The sequence below is a fragment of the Oryctolagus cuniculus genome, chromosome 1, assembly GCF_964237555.1.
Source record: "Oryctolagus cuniculus chromosome 1, mOryCun1.1, whole genome shotgun sequence".
NCBI lineage: Eukaryota > Metazoa > Chordata > Mammalia > Lagomorpha > Leporidae > Oryctolagus > Oryctolagus cuniculus.
Genome location: NC_091432.1, coordinates 161453256 through 161471357, shown reverse-complemented (window position 1 = coordinate 161471357; position 18102 = coordinate 161453256). Strand labels below are relative to the sequence as shown.

Below are 18102 nucleotides of genomic sequence, written 5' to 3'. Positions count from 1 at the left end.
CTTTACATATTTTGAACACAAGTCCATTATCAGATAAGTGATTTAGAAGTATTTGTTTCTATTCTACTGGTTTGCTTTTGAGGTTTTTTTTTTTTTTTTTTTTTTTTTTTTTTTTTTTTTTTTTTGTAGTATCTCTTGGTAGTATCTAACCATTTTACATTTTTCTGTATTTTAGTTTGTTTTTACTTTAGTCTCTGGTGCTTTTGGTGTGATCTAAGAAACCTTCACCTAACCCCAAGGTTGTGACTTACTCTGTGTTTTCTTTTATAATTTTTGCTGTTATATTTAAGTCTGTAATTCACTTTTTTAAGGATTTATTTATTTAAAAGAAAGAGAGACAGAGACAGAGATCTGTTATCCACTGGTTCAGTTCCCAAATGGCAGCATGGCCAGAGCTGAGCCAGGCTAAAGCCAGGAGGTCAGAACTCCATCCGGGTCTCCTACATGGGTGGCAGAGGCCCGAGTACTTGGACCATCATCTGCTGCTTTCCCGGGTGCTTTAGTGGGGTTCTGGATCAGAAACAGAGCAGCTAGAACTCAAGCAGGCACTCTGATACGGGATGCCAGTGTTGTTGGTGGAGGCTTACCCTTTTGTGACCCAGTGCCAGCCCCTGTGAATCACTTAGATTCAGTGTTTTTGAATATGATGGGAGTAGAATGCGTCTGCCTTCTATAACTTGTGTGTATGCGGTCGCCCCACCACTGTTAGTTGAAAGGCTGTTGTTTCCCGCTTTGAATTGCCGCGGTACTCTGGTTGGAAACCAGTCTGCCACAAATGGAAGGATTTATTTCTGGATTCTCATTTCTATTCCGTTGATTGATATGCCTACCCACACACTGGTACCACACTGCCTTAATTACCGTCTTCCGATTGTGTGTTTTGTAATCAGGAAGTGTTAAGTCCTTCAGTTGTTTTTTGCAGATTGTTTTGTTTTTTCTGGGTCCCTTACAATTCCATATCAATTTTATAACCAGCTTATCAGTTTCTGTAGAAAAAAGCATCAACATTTTGATAAGAATTTTGCTGGATTTGTAGATCAGTTGGTGGAATATTGCCATTTTAACAGTATTGAAGCTTCCATTTCCTGAAGGTGAAATGTCTTTATTTTTCCTTGGGATGTCATTAGTTTCTTTCCACAACGTTTTGTAATTTTCAGTGTGTAATTTGCAGTTTTGTTAAATTTATTCTTAAATATTTCATTTTTTATGTTTTTATAAATAGAATTCTTCTCCTTAGTCATTTGTTTTCACTTGCAAAGAACTTTACCATTGAGCAATGAGATAAATATTAATTTGTATTTTTCTTTTACTTTAAAAAATTTTTTATATATTCATTTATTTGAGAACAAAAAGACAGAGACAAACAGCTCACATCTGCTGGTTTGCTCCCCAGATGCTTTGAACAGCCGGGAGTCAAAGCCAGGAATGCAATCCAGGTTTCTCACATGGATAGCAGGGACCCCCATCTTTTTGCTAGAATCTGCATTGGCGGGAAGCTGAAGCTGGAGCTGAAGCTGGAAATCTAACCCAGGCACACAGATGTGGAATGTTGGCTTCTTAACTGATGTCTAAACCACTGGGCTAAACACCTGCCCCTTTTGCTTTGTATTGATTATTGCATATGTTAACTTTTTCCTTAATCTGTGTGGTATTTATTTTGGTGTGTAGAATGAGGTAGATCGAATCCTATTTTTTCCACCTGGTTAACTGTTGTTTCAACGCTGTTTATTGAGTGAAGTCCTTCCCCGTTCCAAGCACATTCAGGTACTTCTGTAGTTCTTGCTTATTGCATGGATAGTAATGACAGTGCCTTGAGTCCTTCCAGAATGGAAAGGTAATTTCCATTCGCTTCCCTTCCTTTTTTTCCCTTAACATTCATCATGATCTATGATCTATCTACATGATCTATCTACAGCTTTTACTTAGGGGTCTTGTTAGTGCTGGTCTCCTTTCTTTGCACAGAGGCTCACTGCTGTATCCCCAGCATTAAGTGAGGCTTGGATGGTATCCTAGTGTCTGCAAGTGTTTGCTGGATGAAGGAAGGATGCCTTGACCCATCTTCTCACTCACATCCAGGACATCTAGAGATGACCTTCAGCTCAGGGGATTTTTAACCGGCGCCCTCTCCTCTGGTTCCATGCCTCTGTGTTAATCTGCTCATCCTCTCCACTCTGACTTGCTCTCCAGTCTGTATCGTCCTCCTCCTTCGCTGTGACCCTGTCTGAGGGCTGAGTGCACTTGCTGTCTTGCTTTCTCATTTCTTGTCATTTTTAAGTGTGCTCCACTTGACTCTGCATCCCACTGCTGCATCGAAGTATTCCTTCTGAGCCTGTCAACGATCAGTGCTTGAGTCCTTGATCAACTCTCTGTCTCTCCTGAGAGCTCTGTAGTATCTGAGAGCACTGACATCAGTTCTCTGTGAACAACTCTGTTGCATTCCACGACTCTGGGTTCTCCTGGTCCCCTCCAGCCCCTCTTGCTCCTCCTTGGCATACTCTGAGGGCTTCCCTGTCTGCCTTACCCTTACATGTGGGTAATCCTCAAGGTCCAGGCTCCTAGTCTGTCTCTTCCCCTTGTACAGCTCGCTCTCGGTCATTTCCCAGCCTTCTAAGGCTTCTCTTGCAATTCCTAGACTTGGGGCTCAGTCCCTGTGCTTTTAACCAACCCCCTTGCCTGCTCAGCCTCCCCAGGTACACGCAAGGCAAATCCCACCAGCTCTGCGTGCCCATGGTTGAATTGGGCTGCTCCCTGTCCAGACCCTGCATGACCCACTCAGGTAGCCAAGCCAGAAATGCCAGCATCATCCCTGCCCTCCTGCCATCTCCCGACTCCGCCCACCACCAGTCACTCACCACCTCCTTGAGTTTTCACTCTGAAATAGCTGGAGGCCATCCCCGTCTTTTGTTGAGTCACTTCTGATTCAGCCTCTGTGTTCTTTTTATTTGTTTGCATAAAAGTCTGCCCCCCCCAGTCTTCGCCTCCAGTTATGTCCCCATCCAATCCAGTCTTCCTACCCTGCAGCTATTTAAAATGTAACTCTGAAAAACTAAAATATGATTCTGTTCCTGTTAATTTACTGTTAAACCCTTGCATACTGATCAATAATAGGTTACAATTTTTAAAACATCTGTGTGCACAGAATTCTTGGCTTGACTTCTAAGTTGCTTTGTAATGTGGTCTCTTCTCTCCCCTGTTAAGTTCTCTTCTGCACCCTCTCCTCCTGGCTCTAGGGGCTCCGAATGCCTTGCCGTCCAAGCCTTGTCCCCATTTCTGTGCACTCTGGTCCCCTTGCTTGCAACACTCTTTCCATGGTTGGCCTGGTCTGCTGCCAGACTCACCTGCAGGGGTTTCCCAGTAGCACTTACTACTCTGTGCTATCATGACTTTTTTGTTTCCTCCCCTGCACTTCAGCTTCCTTTGAAGTGGATACTGTTTGATTCATGCATCTGTATCCCAACACTTCACACGTTTCTTGGCACTTTCTGGGCCTTCAATCATTGTTCCATGAATAAAGCAGTGCATGAATGGAATTGTCATCAAACACCACCATCTCAAAGAGAAGCAATTTCGTTAACAAAGTTGACACCTAAAATGCAACTTTAAGACGTTTTATTAGTCATGAGTAGTTAAAGCTCTTAAATCCTAGAGGCATACTTTCTTTTTGAAGTGAAGAGCCTACCCCCAACCAAGAAAATAATATCTGGGCTTAAAGTCTGGTTTGTTTTTGTTTTTGTTTTTGTTTTGTTTTGTTTTGTTTTTTTAACTGAAGTCCATTCACCTTGGGCTGATGTTGTAGCATTGTGGGTTGAGTGACAGTTCAAGTTCCAGCTTTTCCCCTTCCAATCCAGCTCCCTGCTAATGTGCCTAGGAAAGCAGCAGAGGATGGCCCAAGGGCTTGGCCCTCTGCCACCCATGTGGGAGACCTGGCTGGAGCGCCAGTCTTGGCCATTGAGGCCATTTGGAGAGTGAAACAGTGTCTCTCTGTGTGTGTGTGTGTGTGTGTGTGTGTGTGTCCCTGTCTCTCTGTAACTCTGTCTTCCCTGCCTTCCAAATAAATGAATTGTTCTAAAAAATCCATTCATACTACCCCAGAATTGAGTCATGCTGCCCATGTAATAATGTCTACAAAATCTTATGTTTTCTAGAAATACTAGTCACTATTTTGTTGAATTCTCACTGGAATTCTCTGCCCAAATTAAGTGTCTAAAGTAATAAAACTGGGTTTGCTAAATATAATACATTCATTTATTTGCTATAAACCAAATGTCCAAAGATTTCAGAACAATAATGCATTCATTCAACAGACTGTGCCTAGCATGCTAAGCATTAATCTAGATGACTTTTAAAAAATTAAACTAGGGTTTGTTTGGTTTTTTTTTTTTTTTTGCATTTCACTTGTTGAACTCTTTATCTGGTGAAGCGTTAAGCCCTTGACCATAAAATAAATTAGAAATATGTCATCTCAAAAATAAACAAAAGTAAAAGAGAGAGAGGAAGGAAGGAAAGAAAAAAAGAAGGGAAAGGAGGGAAGAAGGGAAGGGAATATCATAGATTATATTCTTAGCTTATATGTTTGAACTACATTGAGTCTGTTAACTAAAAAACTAAAAATAAACATTTTACAATGTGAGATGAGATTGCATGTACAAGAAAATTAGCTTCTCCTTGAATAGTTTAATGTTTGCCTTCTGTTTTCAGTGAAGAATTGGACCATGTAACAGATTTCTAATGTAATGAAGCAATTGCTTGTAGAAGGTTGTAGAGGGTTGTTTCTTTAAAAAAGATTTCTATGTATTTGAAAGGCAGAGTCACAGAGAGAAAGGGAGAGATACAGGGAGAGAGATCTTTCATCTGCTGGTTCACTCCCCAGATGGCTGCATTAGCCAGGGCTGAGCCAGGCAGGAGCCAGGAGCCAGGAGCGTCTTCCGAGTCTCGTACGTGGCAGCAGGAGCCCAAGCACCTGCGCCATCCTCTGCTGCTTTTTCCAGGCCATCAGCAGGGAACTGGACCACAAGTGCATCAGTCAGGATATGAATTGGCACCCAAGGGGATTCTGGCATTACAGGCAATGGCCTTAAGCACTGTACTACAATGTGGGCCCCGCTTACAGAGTTTTTACAAACAGTGCTGTGGGTAGTCCAAGAGAACTCAGATCAGATCTTCCCAAGTGAGAGCTTTAAAGAGGAAATTATTTTTTTTTCTCAGAGTAAGACCATATTTATTTAACAAATATAAATTTCAAAAGTACAATTTATGGATTACAATGGCTTTCCCCCCGCCATAACTTCCCTCCCACCTGCACCCCTCCCATCTCCCGCTCCCTCTCCCCTTCCATTCACATCAAGATTCATTTTCAATTATCTTTATATACAGAAGATCAACTTAGTATATATTAAGTAAAGATTTCATCAGTTTGCACCCACACAGAACATAAAGTGTAAAATACTGTTTCAGTACTATCTATAGCATTAATTCACATTGAACAACACATTAAGGACAGAGATCCTACATGAGGAGTAAGTGCATAGTGACTCCTGTTGTTGACTTAACAAATTGACACTCTTGTTTATGGCATCAGTAATCTCCCTAGGCTTTTGTCATGAGTTGCCAAAGCTATGGAAGTCTTTTGAGTTCGCCAGCTTCGATCTTATTTAGACAAGGCCATAGTCAAAATGGAAGTTCTCTCCTCCCTTCAGAGAAAGGTACCTCCTTTGATGGCCCGTTCTTGCTACTGGGATCTCGCAGAGTTCTTTCATTTAGGGCCTTTTTTTTTTTTTTGGCCCGAGTGTCTTGGCTTTCCATGCCTAAAATACTCTCATGGGCTCTTCAGCCAGATCCGAATGCTTTAAGGGCTGATTCTGAGGCCAGAGTGCTGTTTAGGACATCTGCCATTCTGTGAGTCTGCTGTGCATCCCACTTCCCATGTTGGATCGTTCTCTCCTTTTTAAGTCTTTCAGTTAGTATTAGCAGACACTAGTCTTGTTTATGTGATCCTTTTGACTCTTAACCCTTTCATTATGATCAACTGTGAACTGAAACTGATCACTTGAACTAGTGAGATGGCATTGGTACATGCCACCCTGATGGGATTGAACTGGAATCCCCTGGCACATTTCTAACTCTACCGTTTGGGGCAAGTCAGCTTGAGCATGTCCTAAACTATACATCTCCTCCCTCTCTTATTCCCACCCTTATATTTAACAGGGATCACTTTTCAGTTAAATTTAAACACCTTGGACTAGTGAGATGGCATTAGTACATGCAACCTTGATGGGATTGTATTGGAAATTATTTTTTTAAAAGATTTATTTATTTATTTATTTGAAAGTCAGAGTTTCACAGAGAGAGGAGAGGCAGAGAGAGAGAGAGAGAGAGAGGTCTTCCATCTGCTGGTTCACTACCCAATTGGCCGCAATGGCCAGAGCTACGCTGATCCAAAGCTAGGAGGCAGGAGCTTCTTCTGGGTCTCCCACGTGGGTGCAGGGGCCAAGGACTCAGGCCATCTTCCACTGCTTTCCCAGGCCATAGCAGAGAGCTGGAACAGAAGTAGAGCAGCCGGGACTCAAACTGGTGCCCATATGGGATGCCGGCATTGCAGGCCAGGGCGTTAACCCACTGCGCCACAGCGCCGGCCCCAAGAAAGAATATATTAAAACTAATCCCTGAGCGTAGGGAGTTGTGGGATAAGCTTCCACTTGGGACAGCTGCAACCACCATCAGAGAGCTAGGATGCATCCTGCAGTTCTGCTTCCAATCCACCTCCTGCCGTGCTGCACCTTGTGAGGCAGCAGGCGATGGCTCAGGTGTCTGGGTCCCTGCCACCCATGTGAGGGACCTGGATGTAGTTCCAGGCTCTTGGTTTCAGCCTTATGCAGCCCCAACTGTTGCAGGTATTTGAAGAGTGAACCAGTGGATGGAACAGATCTCTCACTCTCACTCTTTCAATTACAATCAATTAAATAACCCATCAGTGAATGTTTACACTCAGCCCTGAAAATATAAGCCATAGTTCATTAAGAAGAGAGGCAGGAAGGGTGACTCAGGGAGAAGGAACAGCATGTGCTGGGGTGGAATGAATCGGAGAATCTGGAGTGGCAGATAGGTGAGCTGAAAAGCAGTGATGTGTAGAGCAATTGAGTGGCAGAACCTGATGCTGGAAGGGAGCAGAGCACAGGATACCTGTGGCTGGCAATGGTCTGGCCAAAGACAAATCCAGGAGTTTCTGTCGCACAAAAGAAAGTAACTAGCAACCCAGCCAGCTATGAAGGTTCCCAATCAAAGCAAATCCCTGTAACATTTAGTTTCTGCAAAATTCAAAGCCCTATCTGCTGAGTGTGGCTCGCATCATGCCTTAAGGAAGAAATTGACCACTTAAGACAAAAGTCAGTTCTTTGTTGGGGTGCTGTGTGGCCTTGGCAGAGGTTTGTCCTCACGTCCTCTCTGTTCCTCAGCATATGTGACACTGACAGTGAGCAAAGGGTTATGTCTCCCCCCACACACAGGTGCAGCTCACCTGAGTGTCTGCCTGTTCATACTGCTCTCCCCTCACTCACCGTCCCTTGCTGCTGCTCACTCTCTCCTGACCCCCTGACCCTCACTGTTTCTCTGTTTAGGTAATTAGCCTCAGTCCAGAGCTATGGTGGAGAAAAGCTGTTCTCACAACTTCTGGGCTCAGGGCTACTTTATTATCTTTTTTTTATTTCTGTTACTGACTTCATGTATATCAAAGGTACTACTTTATTGTGTCTTAAAAAGAGCTTTTGATTATTTGGGTTATAGTGAGCTATACTGTGTTTCTCATAGTAGAAATTAAAAACTGTTAACAAAAAACAATGCATGTTAATGTAACTCAATGTTAACAAATTTTTTTTATTTCACAAAAATATTTATGAAAAATACATTTTCAGAACAAGGAGTTGAGCATAAAGAATGATGCTATTTTGCATTTGTTTGTGTGTTTTTGTTTTTTTTTTTTTTTTTGAATCTCTGAAGGCTGGCTGAGTAGTGGGGTCTTACTTCTGCTTCTGAGTTCAGTTTTTGATAGGACAGGTCATGTGGCCTCTTGAAAACTCCGCCTGTGCACAAGAATGGACTAAAAAAGGTGATGGCAGCATAACATTACCGTGAAAGTAGTTCTAACCTTGCAGATGTTCTGAGAGAACCCTCAGGGACCCTGAGTGGTCCCCAAATAGCACCTGATATCCTCTGACTTAGATGTACATTATTATATTGAAAGATAGGAGTTTATAAAAATTTATAAAATATTCATGAAAGTCAACAGAGTGTTCAGGCAGAAGCCGGAGTGTGGCTTATTCCTAGAGACCTGTAAAAAATGGGAAACCACTGTTTGATAGAAAGGGGAGTTAAGGAAAACACACTTATTTGGCCAACTTTGTTATTATTAAAATCCATTTTGATGAGTTTTTAAACCTCACTCTTTCTCTTTCTCACTAAGGCAAATTTTAGCTTTGTCTTTTTCCCCCTCATTTTCACCAGAAAATGGAATGCTGAAGAGGTAGAAAGTGAGCCACCAAGGGAAAAGAACACGTGCAGTATGGGCTTGCTAGCTCTAGGAACTCAGTTTCTGTACCTGTACAAGGGCCGGGTCGGGGGTGGAGAATGTGAGGTCTGCTCTGTGAATATTGGCTTCCAGACTCCAAAGCTTTCTTCCACAGACCTTACTGATAAAGAAGATGAAGTTATTGATGCGGTCGTGCTAAGACTGCTCAAGGGAAAGACAAACCTTCCCTACTTCAAAGTAGAGACGTTGCCCTCTCTCCAGCTTTCATTTGTGTGTCCCATAGTCCTTCTCCAGTTAAGTGCTCACAGGCTGCCTGGAGGAAGGTCACAGATGAGCAGTGTCATCCAAGCTCTGAGATTCCCAAGGCTAGCACAGTAAGCCCAGTACATTTGCCGACAGGTTACCCCTTTGTGCAAGCTCCAAAGGAGAGAGGTACTACCAAAAAAGTAAATCCCTACAAAAGCATAATAGATAAGCCTCATCTTCCTTCCTACCCTCCACGGAAATTCTCTGACAATATTAAGCCAAGAAGAATTATTGCAGCAAAGAATGAATATAGGTAGGGCTGGTCTGCCCGCAGTCTAAGCCGCCCCCAGCAACATGTCCTGTGCAAAGTCACAGCCCTCAGCAAGCGTGATGGATGGATGGTGAAGGACTTTGGTGTGGGTCCAGTTCCCAACACACTGCTCAGATTGCAGAGGTCTTTCTGGACAAAGATCAAGAGTGAATTAGGCGTCTGATGCTACACAAGACCCGTAGAGTAGAACATTTCAGTGGAAAGTCACAGAAAGGAAAAAGCAGCCTGAAGTAACTTGGCTAAATCGGGCACTGTGTGTCTAAGATTAAACATGGGCCTCTTTAGAAATTCCCAGTCCCAAGTTAATAAAAGTGAGGTCGTGAGAATTCTTCGTACTTCACCATCTGCGTTCACCCATCTACCCGGTCTCCTCCCAGCACTAGGAAAACACGGTGTGGAGGAAGGAAAATAATTCTTTGGCAAGAAAACATTTAAATTTCACCTTAAATGAGACCTGATTTTGGAAACTGGAGAGAAATTTCAACTGTAATTCATTCTAGAATATTCTGACTTAGGTCAAGTCATTTTGGACAAATAATATGGCCAAAACAGTTTCATCTCCCTATCACATAAGATTTTTGCCATCTACTTAGATAATGACATATCCATAAATAACAAGTAAAATATTAATTTCATTGATAAAGTTCTAACACGGCTTTACAGTAAGTGCTTTGATTTATGTCTCCCTCGTCCTCTCTAGTTTTGAAGGCCTCACCTTCTAAGAAGCGGTGCAATTCCATCGCCGCCTTAAAGGCGACCTCTCAGGAGATCGTGTCCTCCATTAGCCAGGAATGGAAGGATGAGAAGCGAGATCTGCTGACCGAAGGACAGAGTTTTAGTAGCCTTGATGAAGAAGGTAAACACATGTGACTTTTTTAAGACATTAAAGGTCCTTATGACTAGTTTATATATGTAAATTCACAGTACAAAAATTATAAAATACCTACTGTAAGAAAGAAAGAGTATCAGTTAAAAATTTTAAAGTGGGGCCGGTGCTGCAGCATAGCAGGTAAAGCCATCACCTGGAGTTCCGGCATCCCATATGGGCGCCGGTTCAAGTCCTGGCTGCTCTGCTTCCAATCCAGCTCTCTGCTATGCCTCGGAAAGCGGTGGAAGATGGTCCAAGTCCTTGGGCCCCTGCCCCCGTATAGGAGACTTGTAAAAAGCTCCTGGTCCCTGGCTTCTGATCCGCGTAGCTCCAGCCATTGTGGCCATCTGGAGAGTGAACCAATGGATGGAAGACATCTCTCTCTCTCTCCCTTCCTCTGCTTCTCTGTACCTCTGCCTTTCAAATAAATAAATAAATCTTAAAAAAAAAAAAAAAAAAAAAAAAAGATTGCAGTCCATGCTCAAAAGGACACTAACAGAAAGCCAGAGGGAAGATTTATGGAAAAAAAAATTTTTGAGGACATGTACAATATGTACTGCTTCTGCGGATTTTAAACTTGATAAGAATTGGATGTGCTGTCTGTGGCTCCTGTATGGACCTGTATCTTTTCTTTATTGCTTGCTGGCCAGGATTTTGCATTCATTGATGAATAGAAGTGGTGACTGATTTTAAAGGGAATTCATCTAATGTTTCACCATGGAAAAAGAAGTTTGCAGTAGTTGATCCTCATAACCAGGTCAAGGGAGTTCGCTCTTCAAGAACGAATGCTGAACTTTATCACATTCCTCTCCCTAGCTATCGAGTTGATTGCTTGTTTGTCCTTTTCTAATCCAATAAAGAAGGTGACATTTCACATTGGGGTGGGGAACCTCCGGCCTGCAGGCCATGTAAGGCCCACGAAGTCATTTGCTCTGGCCCAGCGAAGGCAACCACAGGTGCACAACTTGAACTACAATAGAGGTCTAGCAGGCTAACTTTTAAGCTGATAATTTTGTGTGGCCCACGAATGATGTTATAAATATACAAATGGCGGCCGGCACGGCGGCCCAATAGGCTAATCCTCCGCCTTGCGGCACCAGCACACCGGGTTCTAGTCCCGGTCAGGGCGCCGGATTCTGTCCCGGTTGCCCCTCTTCCAGGCCAGCTCTCTGCTGTGGCCAGGGAGTGCAGTGGAGGATGGCCCAAGTACTTGGGCCCTGCACCCACATGGGAGACCAGGATAAGTACCTGGCTCCTGCCTTCGGATCAGTGCGGTGCGCCTGCCGCAGCACGCCAGCCGCAGTGGCCATTGGAGGGTGAACCAACGGCAAAAAGGAAGACCTTTCTCTCTGTATCTCTCTCACTGTCCACTCTGCCTGTCAAAAAAAATAAAATAAAATAAATAAGTAAATATACAAATGGCTCTTGGCAGAAAGAAGCTTCCTCTCCCTTGTTAGATCTTTCTGTGTGTATTGCCCTTTGAGAATCCCAACATCTCCTGAAGTTTGAGAATATTTCAAAAGGGTATGAAAAAAGAGTTAAAAAGGAATGCATGGGCCCAGTGCTGTGGCATAGCAGGTTAAGCCGCCATCTCCAACATTGGCTTCCCATGGAGGCACCAGTTTGACTCCTGGCTGCTCTGCTTCTGATCCAGCTCCCCACTATGGCCTGGGAAGAGCTGGAAAGTTGGCCCAAGTGCTTGGGCCCTGCACCCATGTGGGAGACCCAGATGGAGTTCCACACTCCTGGCTTCAGTCTGGCCCGGCTCTGTCAGTTGCAGCCGTTTGGAGAGTGAACCAGCGGAAGGAAGATCTCTCTCTCTCTGCCTCCCCCACCCCAATAACTCTGACCTTCAAATAAAAATAAGTAAATCTTAAAAAAAGAATGCCTGCCTTCCATGAACATGGTAACAACCCCTTGGAAAGCCTTCTGTTGGAGCTTTCTTTGCCTGTCTCTTTAGAACAGGGTGGTGTTGCCGGCCCCTTTGCACATGGGCTGTGTTGTTGACTTTCTTCCCTTTCTTCCCCTCAACTAGCTTTTTCCAGAGCTGGGGACTCCCACAGAAAGGTTCGTGAGCTGCCCTGGCTGCTTGCTCACAGCTGGCTCCCTCCTCCCCTCCCCTACTTAGTTTTCTGAGCACACGTGCAAAACTACAGGTGTCTTCATCCTGGGAACTAGGATGAGCTGTTTTTCATTTTGTTCATTTATTTGAGAGGCAGGAAGAGATCTCCCATTACTAATTCGCTCCCCAGATGCCTGCAATGGTTTTATTAAGAGACCAGACCTTGTACATGAACAGGATTGTGCAGATAAAGTCATTTTAAAATTGAATGTTACATTTTCAAAGACCATTGTCAAAAGGGTTTCTCGTTGACCTTCAGAGAGCTTTTCAGGTGTAACATCTGATGATTTTCTGTAAAGATGTATTTATTGTTTGAGAGGAAGAGTTACAGAGGGAGAGACAGATCTTCTTCCATCTGCTGGTTCGCTCCCCAAATGGCCACAACAGCTGGAGCTGGGCCGATCCAAAGCCAGGATCCAGGAGCTCCTTCTGGGTCTCCCATGTGGGTGCATGGGGCCAAGCACTTGGGCCATCTTCTACAGCTTTCCCAAGTGCATTAGCAGGGAGCTGGGTCAGAGGTGGAGCAGCCGAGACTCAAAACGACCCCCATAGGGGATGTCATTGCCGTAGGTGAAGACTTAGCCCACTGTGCCACAGCTCCAGCCCCAGCATCTGTCTGTTTGAAACAGTAGGCCTGATAGTTCATCTGAGAACCAGTGCAGTATATGCACCACCTCCCTATTTTTCAACTTCCTGGACACTGTGAGTCTGTTTATCTCTCACTCCTCCCCAATATTCAAAGTTGGACCCCCTGCTTTAACTTATGGAGTCATACTGAGCATACTATTTGAAATTTTAACACAATTTAAAAATAAGTTTGGGCCGGCGCCATGGCTCAATAGGCTAATCCTCTACCTGCGGCGCCGGCACCCCGGGTTCTAGTCCCAGTCGGGGTGCCAGATTCTGTCCCGGTTGCCCCTCTTCCAGGTCAGCTCTCTTCTATGGCCTGGGAGTGCAGCAGAGGATGGCCCAAGTCCTTGGGCCCTGCACCCACATGGGAGACCAGGAGAAGCACCTGGCTCCTGGCTTCAGATCAGCACAATGCGCCAGCCGCAGCGCACCGGCCACAGTGGCCATTGGAGGGTGAACCAATGGCAAAAAGGAAGACCTTTCTCTATGTCTCTCTTTCTCTCTCACTATCCACTCTGCCTGTCAAAAAAAAAAAAAAAAAAAAGTTTGGAGAAAGGGGCAGGTGTTAAGACACCATTTGGGTTGCCCATATCCTGTGTTGGAGTCCCTGGGTTCGTATCCCAACTCTGATCCTGCTAATGTGTGCCCTGGAAGGTCCTGGATTCAGTCCGACTCAGCCCTAACTTTTGCAGGCATTTGGCAAAGTGAGCAGGTAGATAGCAGATTTTTCTCTCTTGCTTTGTCTTTCTGCCTGTTAAATAAACAAATAATATTTTAATGACTCTATAGTGAAAGGTGCATATCTTACAAACATAAAAACAGGTTCAAGGGAGCAGGCATCCAGCCCAGCAGTTAAGACCCCCACAGCCTACTTCAGAGTGCCTGGGTATGTGAACTCAAACAGGGCTAGCATGCAGCTGAGCGTTTGCCTGTTGAAAAATTTGTTTTCTGAATTTTGTTAAGTCTGACTTCTTAGGTCTCACCTGAGAGTCATAGGTCCATGCATCCCAGAGTGGGCAAAGCAGGTTCCTCCCCAGTGGCGCCCCTGCCAGCCAGCCTTGGCATTTCTGTCGAGTTATTGTGTTGAGCTCCTGGGAGTTCTTTTATGCCATCTTTTTGAAATAGGAAGTTACTTCATTCATTTTTTAAAAGATTTATTTATTATTTGAAAGGCAGAGTTACAGGGAGGCAGGGGTGGGGGGTGTCTTCCATCCGCTGGTTCACTCCCCAGATGGCCACAATGGCCCGAGCTGTGCCCATCCAAAGCCAGGAGCCAGGAGCCAGGAGCTTCTTCCGGGTCTCCCACGTGGGTGCAGGAGCCCAAGGACTTGGACCATCCTCTACTGCTTCCCCAGGCCATAGCATAGACCTGGATGGGAAGAGGAGCAGCCGGGACTCAAACCGGCGCCCATATGGGATGCCGGCACTCCAGGCGGCAGCTTTACAGCTTTACAGTGCCAGCCCATTCATTTGATTTTTAAGAGAACATTCCTAGTGTTGATCAGTGTGGTTTACTTTGTGTCTGACCTGTTTGCAAGCAGCTTGGGAAAACTTGGGAGAGTGCAGTGAACTCATAATTTAATTTGCAGCCTGGTAAGTGAAATGAAGGCTTGTGACTCATTGAGATTGTGAGAGACGCTGAAGCCACCTTTGTTCATGAGAGTCATGAGCGTGTGTTGCTCTCCTTCCCCAGCCCTGGGCTCCCGACACCGGCCAGACCTGGTGCCCAGCACTCCGTCGCTGTTTGAAGCTGCCTCCCTGGCAACCACCATTTCTTCTTCTTCATTGTACGTCAATGAGCATTACCCCCACGACAGGACTACGCTTTACTCACACAGGTAACACTTAGGCCTCCCTGCTACGCTGTGCCCACGTCAGCAGCAGGCCCAGGCCCGTGTCCCTGATGGAGGATGCAGTTTCTCTGAGGACCAGGATGTGCCCACCACTCACTCACCGGAACAAAGTCAAAGCGTGTGTGGTTGTCACTGCAGGAAAAGTACCTGTGGGGGAGAAACGTCCTGTGTTTGCCTTTAAATTAATCGTGTTGTATAGAGATTGTAGACTGGGCTCTATACTTCTTATTTAGGAATTTCTTATGAATAGCTTTTTTTTAAGCAAGTACTCTTGGTTAGTATTACACAGTTAGCTGCAAAGGTATTTTAGTGTCCTTCTTTTTACAGGTGTGGGCTTAGTAATTATGGTAGACAGAATAATGCTGCCTGCCCACCCAAAGTTGTTCACCTCCCGATTCCTGGAACCCAAGAATACATTACCTTAGACAGCGGGAGGGATTCTGCAGAGGTGGTTAAGTTAAGGATTTTGAGATGGGAAGAGATCTGTGAATTACATGGAGAGGCCCAGAGTAATCACAAGGTCTTTATAAAAGGAGGTAGCAGGGGCACAGCCAGGTGACTGCAGAGGCAAAGGTCAAAGCAGGAGGGAACATGAATATGCCGCTCTGCTGGCTTTGAAGATGGAGAAAGGGACCATGGGCCAGCAAATGCAGGTGACCTCTAGAACTTGCCAAGGGCAAGAAAACAAATTCTCCCCTTGAGCTTCCACAAAGAACCCAGCACTGCCAACAGCATGCATTTTAGGGCCTCACCCCCAGTGCTGGAAGGGAATCCATTTATGTTGTTTTAAGCCTGTGATTTATCACAGCAACAGCTGGAAATTCATACTCTGACTCTCAAACATTCAACTTGAGCTTCAGCGATAGCGCATGTTCCGGAAATGTTTTAGGTACAAAGGTAACTTTTGTTTAGAATTTTACCCTTTTAAACAAAATATACTGGAATGTTGATTCTAGTGATAGAAAATGACATTTTTTTAAAAGATTTATTTATCTGAAAGTTAGAATTACTGGGGGAGGCAGTATGGAAATAGAGAGATCTTCCATCCGCTGGTTCACTCTCCGAATGAGCCAAGCCCAAGCCAGGAGCTAGGAGCTTCACCTGGTCTCCCACCTGGGTGCAGGGGCTCAAAGACCTGGCCATCTTCCACAGCTTTCCCAAGCGTATCAACAGGGAGCTGAATCAGAAGTGGAGCAGTCAGGACTTGAACCAGTTCCCATATGCGATGCTAGTGTTACAGGTGGCAGCTTCTCCTGCTACACCACAGTGCCGGCCTCAGAAAATGACATCTTTACAAGGATCACAACATAGTCTATGAAATTCACTCTTGTAGCCTCTGTTTTTCATATATGCAGTTAAATAACAAACTTAATTTCAGGTGAGGGACTAATAGATATAGGCCTTTAGTCATTATCTGTTGAATGTGCAACTAATTCTTGTTGAAATGGAGCTCTCGAGAATCAAGATCAAATGTATGCAGGTGAAGTATTTCTTATACTCTTAGTCATCGTCCTCCTCTAGGCTAACGGCTCAGTTTGCTTCCAGAATGACAAACAGTCTGGTAGAGTCACTTCTACTATGCACGTGTCCTTAGGGTCTAGCTTGACCTTTTGCTAAGTTAAAGTTGGGTAGTTGGGCATGCTATAGTAATTGCTTTTGTGGCTTGGCTGTGCCCTTCTATCTCTGCTAGTTACCAAATTTACCAAATTGAGTAGGTAACAGGTCAGTAAGTCAAGTTAGGTGTGGACAAGAAACAGCTGGCAGGGGAGACGCAGATCTTGGCTGAGCTTGAGTTTCAACTGTGCTGTGCTAAAGACCAACAATAAGGCTCCATTACGTGTTATTTAACTCATCGGAACTATATGAAATTCCTTTGTTTGGTTTGGCTTCTGTGGACTGGAGAAATTCTAAGTCATTTATTCGTAATACTATCATGCACTTTCAATGTTCAGATTTGTAATATACATCAGTCAAGCAACAGTTTTTTGTATCTGTGTGGAGCAGCTGAACATGTGGGTCTGTGTAAAGCTCTTTTGCTCTCAAGAACAAATAACAGTTCAAAAGCTAGCTGTAAAGTCACAGGAAGCTGTTAGCAAGGTCAAGAACAGATCCCATGTGAAGCCATGGTGCTTTCTCAGTTTGATACTGGCATAATAATGAGGGGCGTATAACTGGGTGTGCTCTTGCATCATTTAATGGAATGTCAGCACAGAATTAAAAGTGATTTTTGTTTGGATATCGGTGGCAGCAGTGGCTGTGGTTAAGTGTGCAGTCTGTTGTCCAGAGGCCTTAAACTCTCAGATATTCATAAGGTTCCCCCATGATTCAGCCTCCTACTGACTGCCAACCCTTCCTGGCCGTCTTAGAAGCAACCTCTGCATGCATGTCCTGCCTATCCATGGTCCCAGAGCGGTGCTGGCATTCTTGCTCCTTTTATTTATGCAAACATGGCTACCATATAGATTCCAGTGGGTAATATTAAAACTCTGTTACCTATCCCTTTACTACTTTAACATTTTAGTTCCAAGTTGCAGTTTGATTCAAGTTAGCAGTCCAGGTTCATTTGCAGGAACAGGAAGCCACACTCTTAAGTGGAAAGGGTTTTAATCCAGGAAGGCCAGGGGAGTGGACTCCGGGCTGGTGTCAGGAAACCAGTCCCGGAACATGCCACTGAGCTGACCCACCAGCAGCCCTGCAGCCTGAGCCCCCGGCAAGCATGTGCCCTGCTAATGGGATGTTCCCCAGGCGAAGGATTTGGTGTGTCCAGGTAAAATGAGCCAACATTGAAAAATCAAGCAGATTCACTGAGGTACAGATATTCTTTTGAAACACCTGTAGCCTTGACTCTACCCGGCTGCGTTTCCCCTTGGTGCTTTGCAGCCAGAGGGGAGAACCCTGGAACCCCGGGGCCACCAACCTCTGCTGCACTCATTGATGGCAATGTCATCCGCCTGCTCCAATCGCTTTTAGCCTTGCTGTGCATATGCAAAGCCAGAAGCTGCATCTGAGATCTTAACTACTGCCTTAACGCACGTACAAGAGGCAGCAGCGGCCAGGAGACTGTGGAGGAGACTGACGGCACAAGGACTCTGGAGACCCTGTTCCCCTGACCCGTTATGTCCAACTCTAATTATGCAGCAGGGAAACCTCACCAGCAAGCAATGACAAAATTGTCCTGGCTATGTTTCTGTCATCTTCTCCTTTAGTGCCCTCCTCGTCCTGTGTGGTGGTTCTTGAGGCAGTAAGTAGACAGGACTCCACATCTTGACCACTAAACCTCATCCAGATACACGAGAAGGAAAATACACAGCAGGGTGGGGGAGAGAAACAAATGTATTGGATACTGACGTTGTAATTCACATGTGAGAGTGTTCTCTTTATGAATTATTTTTTGTTGTTCAGTGGTCTGTTTTTTCATTTTGACTTTATGCCATGCATGTCTGTGCTGAAATAAGCGATAAGTACTTCAACTAGCAGTTGTTATTGTGTTGGTCTTTTTAGAATCCTTATCTGGGCAAGGTATTGGTTAGT

General features: G+C 44.7%; 1 protein-coding gene across 5 annotated transcripts in view; it reads left to right on the top strand.

The window, feature by feature from the left end:
- The window catches only part of PIP5K1B (phosphatidylinositol-4-phosphate 5-kinase type 1 beta), a 393421-nt gene that overhangs the window by 316302 nt on the left and 59017 nt on the right, over positions 1–18102 (top strand). For all 5 annotated transcript variants that reach the window (XM_051846326.2, XM_008256190.4, XM_017341676.3 and 2 more), the window contains 2 exons: positions 9799–9954; positions 14412–14556. In XM_051846326.2, coding sequence (XP_051702286.1) covers positions 9799–9954; positions 14412–14556 — 301 coding nt within the window. The remainder of the gene's footprint in view (positions 1–9798; positions 9955–14411; positions 14557–18102) is intronic.